Genomic DNA, 11,471 nt, shown 5'->3' on the forward strand with positions numbered 1-11,471 from the left:
TCCTGAGGTAAAGTGAGAGACTTTATGCTTGTTGTCCTGAGGTAAAGTGAGAGACATTAAGCTTGTTGTCCTGAGGTAAAGTGAGAGACATTAAGCTTGTTGTCCTGAGGTAAAGTGAGAGACATTAAGCTTGTTGTCCTGAGGTAAAGTGAGAGACATTAAGCTTGTTGTCCTGAGGTAAAGTGAGAGACTTTATGCTTGTTGTCCTGAGGTAAAGTGAGAGACATTAAGCTTGTTGTCCTGAGGTAAAGTGAGAGACATTAAGCTTGTTGTCCTGAGGTAAAGTGAGAGACATTAAGCTTGTTGTCCTGAGGTAAAGTGAGCGACATTAAGCTTGTTGTTGTCCTGAGGTAAAGTGAGCGACATTAAGCTTGTTGTCCTGAGGTAAAGTGAGCGACATTAAGCTTGTTGTCCTGAGGTAAAGTGAGCGACATTAAGCTTGTTGTCCTGAGGTAAAGTGAGAGACTTTACGTTTGTTGTCCTGAGGTAAAGTGAGAGACTTTACGTTTGTTGTTGTCCTGAGGTAAAGTGAGAGACATTAAGCTTGTTGTCCTGAGGTAAAGTGAGCGACATTAAGCTTGTTGTCCTGAGGTAAAGTGAGCGACTTTAAGCTTGTTGTCCTGAGGTAAAGTGAGAGACTTTAAGCTTGTTGTTGTCCTGAGGTAAAGTGAGAGGCTTTAAGCTTGTTGTTGTCCTAAGGTAAAGTGAGAGACTTTATGCTTGTCCTGAGGTAAAGTGAGAGACTTTATGCTTGTTGTCCTGAGGTAAAGTGAGATACTTTATGCTTGTTGTCCTAAGGTAAAGTGAGCGACATTAAGCTTGTTGTCCTGAGGTAAAGTGAGAGACTTTAAGCTTGTTGTTGTCCTGAGGTAAAGTGAGAGACTTTACGTTTGTTGTTGTCCTGAGGTAAAGTGAGAGACATTAAGCTTGTTGTCCTGAGGTAAAGTGAGCGACATTAAGCTTGTTGTCCTGAGGTAAAGTGAGCGACTTTAAGCTTGTTGTCCTGAGGTAAAGTGAGAGACTTTAAGCTTGTTGTTGTCCTGAGGTAAAGTGAGAGGCTTTAAGCTTGTTGTTGTCCTGAGGTAAAGTGAGAGACTTTACGTTTGTTGTTGTCCTGAGGTAAAGTGAGAGACATTAAGCTTGTTGTCCTGAGGTAAAGCAAGAGACATTAAGCTTGTTGTCCTGAGGTAAAAGTGAGAGACATTAAGCTTGTTGTCCTGAGGTAAAGTGAGAGACTTTATGCTTGTTGTCCTGAGGTAAAGTGAGAGACATTAAGCTTGTTGTCCTGAGGTAAAGTGAGAGACATTAAGCTTGTTGTCCTGAGGTAAAGTGAGAGACATTAAGCTTGTTGTCCTGAGGTAAAGTGAGAGACATTAAGCTTGTTGTCCTGAGGTAAAGTGAGAGACTTTATGCTTGTTGTCCTGAGGTAAAGTGAGAGACATTAAGCTTGTTGTCCTGAGGTAAAGTGAGAGACATTAAGCTTGTTGTCCTGAGGTAAAGTGAGAGACATTAAGCTTGTTGTCCTGAGGTAAAGTGAGAGACTTTATGCTTGTTGTCCTGAGGTAAAGTGAGAGACTTTACGTTTGTTGTCCTAAGGTGAAGGATGAGTGGCTCTCAGTGTCCTGATGAAGTCCTCACACCAGGCAGCAGCGCAGGAGCCGCCGAGAGCATGAGGATGTTCCATGACCTGCTCGAGCGCCTCAGAGATTGTCATGCTAATGCAGTGCAAGGTCCTTTTTATAATAATGAAATATTTCACATTAATACTAACACCACATACTTATAACAGTGACTGGGAGTAATAACAGAATATGTGCTCTGATGTAGATATGAAGCTTTAGCAGGTGTTCAGTAGCTCCATTATAATAGCTGTTGTTTTTATTCCTGTCAGAATTGCAGTTAAAGGTGAATAAACTGAAGAAAGAACGTTGTTGGTAAGTAACATCACATGTACATGTTTATTCAGGTGGTTCTGATCCAATTCATTCAGTAACTACTGCAGATGTAAAGTGTACAAAAGATAATAAACAGAATTCTACTTATAATACATTTGAGTAATGCCAATTACTACATACATAATTAACAGTTGACACTTTATCACAGAGCATGTCGTTATACACAAAAATGCAAATAGATAATCTTTACACAATCGGTCCAGGTTGTTGTTTAAGGATGTGATTATAAGGACAGTTATTTTTTGTGTCTGCTCGTTATCTTCATTAGTGATGCCCAAAGACTGGAGGAGTTTTATAAAAAGAATCAGCATTTACGTGAGCAGCAGAAGACCATGCAGGACTCCATCAGACTACTGCAGGAAAGGTTCTTCATACAGCTCTGTTTTATACTTTCCTCATAAAAACACGTGCATATAAGATAAGATAAGATTTACTCTATTTCTGTAAGACTGTTTTATTGCTCATTGTCATACCGTGTTCTGTTCTTCTGTACTAGTTTTCATTCATTAGCCTCTTTTTTTCTGTGTGCTCTTTCGAACCACTCCAGGAAAAGCCCAAAGTGGATTTTAATCTTTTATTAAATCTCTGAGGATTTTTATTGGCCAGTTTAAAGCAGGTTTGCATGAGAGGCAGGTGGAATCTTAACCAAGCTACTCTAACTAGAGGGTTAACTGGGTCTCTGAAAGCACAGAGAGATACAAACTTGTGCTATCTGCCATTTCGTCCTGCCTTGGCCCTCTCTCGACCGCACCGCATGGACTTTCTGGTGACGTTAATAACACTTATAAAGATTGGGCTAAGCTACGTATCAGCTGTTAGAAGAAGAAGAAGAAGAAGAGGCCTTTATTGTCACATCTACATTACAGCACAGTGAAATTCTTACTTTACACATCCCAACTTTGGAGATTGGGGTCAGAGCACAGGGATAGTCATAATACAGAACCACTAGAGATTCATACTCTTAATGTATTATTCAGCTGTATTTAGCATAATCCAGACACGTGCAAACGTTCTGCCCTGGGTACAGACGTTACTCGTTGGGCCTTTTGGAAAAATGAACCCAAGAATATTTCTTAGTGCAAGCCTGAGGGAGTCCTTTCACACCAAGGGCTCGTGTAGCGCTGCACCATCAGAGAAGCTTTGCCTACATGCTGGGGAATGGTGTCATGCCACAGGGGTCTGATTTCTTTAGACTGCAAACTTCAGGTCTCCCCAATATTGGACCCCAGCAAAGCTCTGAATCAGGAGGTTTACTTTTGCTATGCTTTATGCTAGGGCTGGAATTTAACAAATAGAAATAGGACGAATAAAACTTAAATTATATTTTGTTTAATGACTTAGTGTTTAGCACTAATGATCTTGTTTTAATGTTCAGTAGCAATTATTTTATACATGTTTATACAGTATATGTGTGTGTGATATATGTGATAAATATGTTACTAGATTACAATCCGGACCATGTGATCGCTGCAGAGAAACAGAAAAGCAGGTGGAAAAAACACAAGATGCAGTTGAATATCTTCCGATCCTGAATGAACTCCGTAAGTACGCGCTCGCCTCTCTTTCTGGACTACAGCGCAGTAGTTATTTATTCTACTGCTTGGACAATTTCATCACTTTTTTCAGTGGTGTTTTATCTTTGTACATGTTGATGTTTAGAATCTGAGAGAAATCTGCTTAAAGAGGAGAACAGGAAGCTCCGTCTTCAGCTTGAGCAATCACGTGGACAAATGTAAGTGAAATGAACACGTGCCTCACGTTACTGTACAAGCAGCACATTTTATATTGACAAAATGGAGTGGGGTGTCGACGGAGTGGGGTGTCGACGGAGTGGGGTGTCGACGGAGTGGGGTGTTGTTGCTGCATAGATATTGGCACCTTAATGGTTGCCACACTCTTGGTCTAGGTTTTAATTCATTCCATGCTTTCATGCATATGATCTTTACTCTATTAGGAAAACATGTAACTACCTGAACACACTGCTGCTCATCAAGGTCTATTGATGCTTGATTCATTTATCCAAAACACAAACACTACTTCAATTGGTGTGTTCTGAGATACCGAGCTCTTTACATAATTTAGCAAAAGGCAAGGATAACTGGTGAAGTCTCTCCTACACAACTTTAGGTTCATTTAGGAAATTATTCTTAATTTTTTTTCTGCTGTCACTTTCATTTACACCAACACAGATCAAGACTGATTCACAATCACTAAAGCTTCCTAAGCAGGCAGATTGATCTGTTCAGTTTGCTTGATGTTATAATGCAGTGATAATTTTTTTTAGCAGTGTATAAATCAGTCTCACAGACTGTTGAGTTGTATAAAGGATGTTGACGGACGTCTGTTTGATGGTTATTAATTTCTGTGAGCATCGATGTTTTAGTTTCCAGCAGACCTCAGAGCCGGAGGAAGGCGTGATCCCAGACTCGCCAAAGCAGCCGCTGTCCTTTCCTGTTGTCAACAAGATGAAGCGCAAGAGAGATCAGAGTCATGTTCGCTATACTGAAAAACTGCTAGCATTAACTGGTTAGTCGTACAGAAAGTACAGTCACACGCACACTATGTTCTTTTTTTAAACCCTGCTGAAAAACCCTTGAACAACATACGATGGTAAAAAAAGATAAAGACAAACCAGAATAATGGAAAGATTAGGGTATGAAGAAGGAAATGAACCGCTCCAGATCTGAAGCAGTACCACCTCATCTTATGGTGTGGGCATGTAAGGCTGTATTTATTTATGATGTGACTAATGAATAAGGCAAAAGTGTAGCATCACTAGAGAGAAACCCACTGGCTGGTGATGTCTGTGGGTCTTTGACTGTTAAAGGTTTTATTCATTATTTAATTTTAATTAATGACTTTCACATAAAGTATGAAGGACATTATTATTTTATTTATAGTTTTGTGTTCTATAGACCCCCAGAATAGAGAGCAGGCCACACCGCCGGACTTCCCTGCCGAAGCTGTGCTTGTTCCAGAGACATGTGATCTGGATGTCACGTGTATTTCAAGTAAGAACTTTATTAATTGAATAAATAATGGCCAAAACCATGTGACAGCAAACTACATATGACATCATTCTCAATATTTATTAATGATCAGAAGGGATAAGTGTCATTTTAAAGTGTAATTACTTCCACATCTTTATTCTCTGCTGTGACTTTTCTAGTCATTCAATCCTTAATCAGTTGTCTGATGGTTTATGCAGAGAGCAACGCTAAGATTCATGGCAGAACTGTGGTTGCAGAAAGTTGCTGTGTAGACCTACATACTGAGCAGGTTTGTTGTAAAGGTTCTCGCTTTTTTTCATGTTTTAACATGAAATAAATAAATATATATATATATATATATATATATATATATATATAGGAACTGCTTTTTTTTTTATGATGCCATACTAAAGGAAATAGTAGGTTAGGGATGTTATTGCTGTATGAATGAATAATATAAACTCTACACATGCTACATTTGGAATGTATTGCTGTAAGTTGTGACCAAAGTGTGAATTTACTTTGTTTAAGCATCTCTTGTTTTCAGATGCTCGAGAGTGATGTAAACTCTGAGAGCTTTCTCAGTCAACCTAAGCACAAGTCAAACAATCTCACTCGGTAAATAGAGATTCCCAGCTGCATGTCCTCACTTCAGCTAGACTCGTCTTTAACGTACAACAGAAATAAGTTTAGACCTCTTGAGGGAGGGAAGCAAAAGCACAGACTTGTCTCTTCTCCGTCCTAATAGTTGTCCGGGTGCCGAAGAGCAGAATAAGGGGAAGACTCAGGATGGGATGAAGTCTTCACAGAAACAGACTGGCACTCACCTTGAGCAGGTAAATGTTCATGTAATACAATGTTTTAGGTGTTTGTGCTGCTTAGAACCAGCTGTGTAGTTCATCCAGGATCAACTCTGCACTTCTCTCATCATTCCATTTGGGAGTTATTTATAAGATTAACTTATAAATACATATTTCAAGGACGCATGCAAAAGAAGAAGCTGGGAGACAGAACAGACTGAGTTTGATACTCCGTGTCCACGTACTCCGAGACAGGATTCTAGTCCAAATGGTATGTCTACAACTTCCACTAATATGAATTATTAATTTTTTTCTATTTTGCTGTATTGCAATCAACCCTGATTTTTTTCCCCCTACATTACACACATTTCACTATTCAACAGTTATTCATACTCATTTTAAACGTCACTGTATTCACAGGCATATTTTTTTGTATTTGTTTACTTTTTCCCATATTTCTTATTTATTTTACCTTGAACAGCTTCCCGTCTTTATTGTACAGCAGACTATTTTATTCTTGTACTTAAATTCTTTTATGCAGTCGTAAAAGCATTTCACTGCATGTCGTACTGTGTAAGATTGTGTACGAGCGTTGTGTTAAAACATCGTGCTTTCAAATTAACACAGTTCTGTCTCTTGCTACTTAAATAAATGAACACAGTAAAACATTTACAATTTTAAACATCATTTCAACATGATTAAAAACTACTTTTTTTCCGATCCTATACAGTAGAATTAGCAGCTTTCTGGATCTGTACAAATAATGAGATTTTCTCATTTTTCAGATGAGAGCTGGAGCATGGACCCAGGTGTTGGTCTGTCCCAGTATGACACCAGTACACTTCCTCATCCACAGGTACAAGTCTCAAAGAGAGAATTCTTTAGTTTGGGTGGTGTTTAAATCCTATTTTAGAAAAGTTTATTTTTAACATAAAACAAAGCATAATAATCTGATCTGGTTTAAGTGTTTGTGTTACTGTATTATTACAATCATTTATCACTTACATTGGATTTAGAAAGCTTTCAATCCACTTTAGTTGTTTTCAACAACTTTATTTTAACACTTTTTGTTTTCGTCATTATTTATTGTGGATTTTATTTAAAATTCTTATAACACGATGCAAGGGGGCACGGTGGCTTAGTGGTTAGCACGTTCGCCTCACACCTCTAGGGTTGGGGGTTCGATTCCCGCCTCCACCTTGTGTGTGTGGAGTTTGCATGTTCTCCCCATGCCTCGGGGGTTTCCTCCGGGTACTCCGGTTTCCTCCCCCGGTCCAAAGACATGCATGGTAGGTTGATTGGCATCTCTGGAAAATTGTCCCTAGTGTGTGATTGCGTGAGTGAATGAGAGTGTGTGTGTGTGCCCTGTGATGGGTTGGCACTCTGTCCAGGGTGTATCCTGCCTTGATGCCCAATGATGCCTGAGATAGGCACAGGCTCCCCGTGACCCGAGGTAGTTCGGATAAGCAGTAGAAGATGAATGAATGAATGAATGAATAACACGATGCATCAAAATACAGCACATCATAAACAGGACCTCATGGCAGAGTGACAAGACGTAAGAAACTTAAGTAAAAGGCATAAAGGACTTGTGTGGGAAAAGATTCTGTAATCTGGTCAAACACTGGTCACCTGGTCAGGACCATAACTGCTTCACAACAACAGTTCACCTGTCATCATGATGATCAGATAAGAGAGAACTTTATTAATCTTGAAGGAAATTCTTTTCCCAGAGACGGCTTACAAGTAAATGAAATATTTTATAGATACAAAAGGAGCTAAGAACATACTGCACCTCTCCAAAAAGATTTTTACAAAGTATTTAATAAAGGGATTGTGTTTGTTTGTGAAGAAGAAATTTAAGTTTTTATCTTTTTCTAATGTTAAAAATCAAATATCACCAATCAGTAAATATCAGTTTTTACAGAACTCTTTTTTCCTTTTTTCTTTCTCTCGCAGCCCAAAATACAGACTGAGACCGTAGACCTGGACTGCACATACGTGAGTCACAGTCTGCTAGTAGCTCATCGAAAGCAAACTGAATTGAACCAAACAAACGGCATCACAGGTATGTGCAAATCTATTGGCACTAACGTAGCAACATTAGATGTGTAACAACATGATTGCTTCCATTGCAGTGGCAGGAGAATTGCACAGATATTATATATACAATAATTACAAAGGTCAAGCACCTGGAGACAGTAATCATCTAAAGGGCACAGATACACAATGAAGGTTTAAACCTAAGACGTATTTGGGACCAAAAACTTCTTTTAGATTCTAGTCTTAATTAAGACTTAAAATGTTCTGTGAAGAATTCAAACTGCTGTGTCTTCATTACTCTTTCATTTATTATTATTGTTATTTCTTTTCTTTCTGTAGGAATAGGGCAGAAGGCTAATGACAGCTTAGCAAATATCTTTGATACCACTGGGCATGAAGATTATGAGTCTTGCCCTCAGGATGAGACAAGTGCCTTGGAGAAAGAGTATGTTCTAGAGAATGAGGAGGAAGAAGAATGGGAAGAACAGAACAAGGGCATGAAACACAATGAACAGATGGAGGAAGATGGAGAAGAAGCACAGTTTATGGATGGTAAAGACTTTTAACACAAGAAGCCCATGGCAACTTTTTTCCTCATGTCACAAACTCATCTACAGCAATGTAGATGTGTGTCTGGATAAGAAATGTCACTTACACACATTGAGCCACTGCCCATTATTTATGTTTATTGCAATAAGTTTTTGACATTGAAATTCATTATTTGTTTATAAAAGTTAATTTAAGATAAACTGAAATGCTGAACTTCCTCAGCCTAGATTCAGTGCCTGGCCTCACTACTACTAATGGCTAGGTGTCTAATTCTAGCACTATGGCAAGAATGACAAAGCTTCCTCCTCCTCCTCCGTGCGACAGTCACATATAAAGTATCGTATATTTGTAGATGAATTTTAATTTCTTTTACATTCTAATCACAACGTGTCCGTGCACATTTACTAATGCATGTTTTTGTACACAGAAGAGAAACCCGTTGGAGATCCTGCTGAGAGGTGAGAGTTATGATCAGGTCAGAAATATATGTACTGAATTTGTACAAACGAACGTTTGATCACGTCGTGTTCTTCACTTCTTCAGCGCTAAGAACACGTCTGTTGCTTGTGTGGTTGTTGTACGTAAGAAAGCTGAACGAAGGAAACTTCATGGCCACACATGCAAAGAATGTGAAATTGTGAGTAAAGTCTTTGTTCATCAGAATATTTATTCTCTCAAACTGCACCACGTATAAAAAAGTCTTTAAAAGCTCTGGACCATTTATTTAATACAATCATTTGGGTTTGGGATCAAAAGATAATTACGAGATGCTGAATTTCAGCTTTCATTTCCTGATATTTACACCAAGATGTGATGGACTATGTAGAACATAAACACCTTGAGTGCCAACCCCACCCCACCCCCCCTTTTTTTTTATTTGAGCGAAGGTAAAGGAACAGATCTTAAAGTAAATAACTTAATATTGTGTTGCATATCTCTTTCTTGCAACATGTGACTCACATGGTGACCCACTGATATCAGCAAACCATTGCATTGGATTATTGTGATGGTTTTCAGAATTGCACTGAAGCTTCTGTCTGTTTTTGGTTTGTTTTGGAGTTTCTCCCTTCAGTTTCTCTTCAGGAGGTGAAATGTTTTGTGATTGACTTGGTTGGTCTAAAACTTTCCACGTATTTTCCCTGTAAAGTTATTTTTTTTTGGCTCATTATCTTTCTGCATAATGAAGCTCGTCCCAGTTGAATTGAATGCATTTCTCTGTAATTTGGCAGGTTTCTGGTTTCTTCTGCTATCATCATTAGTTTCATCAACAATAAGACTCACCGTATCCTTAATCTTAGACCTAGTGAACCAGTATTGAAGTATTTATTGGTCTTCTAAGCAGTGTTGTACATGGCTGTGGATTAGGGCATCATAAAAGTAAACGCAGTGAAGGTTTGAGTCCATCCCAGAAGCCCGAGCCATGACACCACCCCCAGCCTGCTTAAACCAGGAGCTTGTTTACGATCATGATTCTTTCTTTCTCTGCATTTTCACCTTTAAACCTCTTTGGTTCATTTTGGCTCCAAAATGTTCATTTTGTTTTGGCTCGTCTGTATTTTCTGTGTAAATTCCAGTCCAGCCTTTCTTCAAGGCTCTCGTGATGTTTTTGTCATCAACTGCTGCTGTTTTCTTTGTCCTGTTCTTTTTGTTAGTACACCAGCAATTTCCTTCTTCTTCAGGACATTCCAAACTGTTGGATTGTTGTGTTTTTTTTTTTTTTATCCATTGCCTGGGCTGTGGCACAGATTTCAGTCTCAGCTTTTTTATCGGCCTTAGACAGCTCTCTGATTTAAAGATTGGTTTATCGTTTTTTTAAAAACAAATATATTCTTTACAAGTAAAAACCTTAATCTTTTTTTTTTAAAGCTGCTTAGTGACAAGTCCCAATGTGCACAAATAAAATGTAATTGAATGTTCTTATAGCGTTATCATTCCAAAATAGGTTCAAATAAAAGGTGCCATGTTCTAAGTTGTTAAACACAAGACACTTAGATGTAAAATCAGGAAATGAAACGAATCTTCAGTACAGCAGGAACAAAACAACTGGCCTTGGTGTTTCAGAGAGGACTGAGGTCACGTTCCAGATGAGAAATAACGGCAAATTTCTCACAATGTTAGATGTTTCAGCTGCAGTGCACTTCATAGGACACATCATAATTAACAGGATGGCACAATGTGTTCTTTAGTATTACAGGGACCTCCCAGAGGAAGAGAGACAGAAGAAACTGTCGTCCTGCTCACGGCATCGCTTTCGGTTTATTCCCCCTTCCACCCCAGAGAACTTCTGGGACGTGGGCTTCCCTTCTACACAGACCTGCATAGACAGAGGTACAGTGTTTAACAGAGTTTGACTAAACTCTAACAGAGTTAAACTACTATTCCATTGTACTGCTCACGTGTAAACCGTAAGACGCTTCGACCTACGTAATTTCCGCCTGGTGTTTATTTACTTTCTGGCTCTTTGAAACGTCGAGGAAGTGGAGCGAAGAAGAGGTTTTTAAATGAACCGACAGTGAGGTGGAGCTGCTGCAGTGAGTAACACAGGAGTTTAAAGAGAACACAGACTGGGAGACGCTGAAATAATGATGAATTAATTTTATTATTATTATTATATTATTGTCTGAAATGTTCTAGTGAAAATGTCCTCTATATAACTATAAATATCCCAATCAACACCCAGACATAATGTATTCCCAGTTACATGAAAACTGAACACAGACTGTAGATGGTACAGAATTCAAAAATGACTAACCTTGTAAATTCATGGCTCTTTTTTTTAATAGGATACATCAGAGAGGACAACCAGACAGATCCACGTTTGAGGAGGAAGAAACCGTACCATGCTACGTTCTCACCCAAAGCTTTGTAGCAGCATCTTGTTTCCCATAGAAGACACACAGGGATATTAATAGCCTCTGTGTACGGAACACTATTGCACTTTATCCTGTGGACAATACTGTAGAAATCCACTTTTACAAAGGGTTTCTAATTTGTGTTTACTATTTGATCCTGAATGTAAATATGAAGATTTTGTTTAAAATAAAATAAAAAAATAAAACAAAAAAACAAACATTTATATTATTTAATTTCATTACATGGGGGGCACGGTGTCTTAGTGTTATCACGTTCGATTC

General features: G+C 38.6%; 1 protein-coding gene across 2 annotated transcripts in view; it reads left to right on the forward strand.

Moving 5' to 3' along the window:
- rbbp8 (retinoblastoma binding protein 8) overlaps positions 1-11,339 on the forward strand; it is a 13,539-nt gene extending 2,200 nt beyond the window's left edge. For both annotated transcript variants that reach the window (XM_060871283.1, XM_060871284.1), the window contains exons 2-19: positions 1,597-1,730; positions 1,892-1,934; positions 2,224-2,319; positions 3,399-3,496; positions 3,615-3,687; positions 4,339-4,481; positions 4,871-4,966; positions 5,164-5,234; positions 5,493-5,563; positions 5,694-5,781; positions 5,926-6,016; positions 6,531-6,601; positions 7,705-7,813; positions 8,128-8,340; positions 8,765-8,795; positions 8,881-8,974; positions 10,524-10,665; positions 11,121-11,339. In XM_060871283.1, the coding sequence (XP_060727266.1) occupies positions 1,604-1,730; positions 1,892-1,934; positions 2,224-2,319; positions 3,399-3,496; positions 3,615-3,687; positions 4,339-4,481; positions 4,871-4,966; positions 5,164-5,234; positions 5,493-5,563; positions 5,694-5,781; positions 5,926-6,016; positions 6,531-6,601; positions 7,705-7,813; positions 8,128-8,340; positions 8,765-8,795; positions 8,881-8,974; positions 10,524-10,665; positions 11,121-11,206 (1,743 nt within the window). In that variant the 5' untranslated portion in view covers positions 1,597-1,603 and the 3' untranslated portion in view covers positions 11,207-11,339. The remainder of the gene's footprint in view (positions 1-1,596; positions 1,731-1,891; positions 1,935-2,223; positions 2,320-3,398; positions 3,497-3,614; positions 3,688-4,338; positions 4,482-4,870; positions 4,967-5,163; positions 5,235-5,492; positions 5,564-5,693; positions 5,782-5,925; positions 6,017-6,530; positions 6,602-7,704; positions 7,814-8,127; positions 8,341-8,764; positions 8,796-8,880; positions 8,975-10,523; positions 10,666-11,120) is intronic.
- Positions 11,340-11,471: the final 132 nt, after the last annotated feature.

This window comes from Tachysurus vachellii, chromosome 5 (assembly GCF_030014155.1).
Source record: "Tachysurus vachellii isolate PV-2020 chromosome 5, HZAU_Pvac_v1, whole genome shotgun sequence".
NCBI classification, from domain to species: Eukaryota; Metazoa; Chordata; class Actinopteri; order Siluriformes; family Bagridae; genus Tachysurus; species Tachysurus vachellii.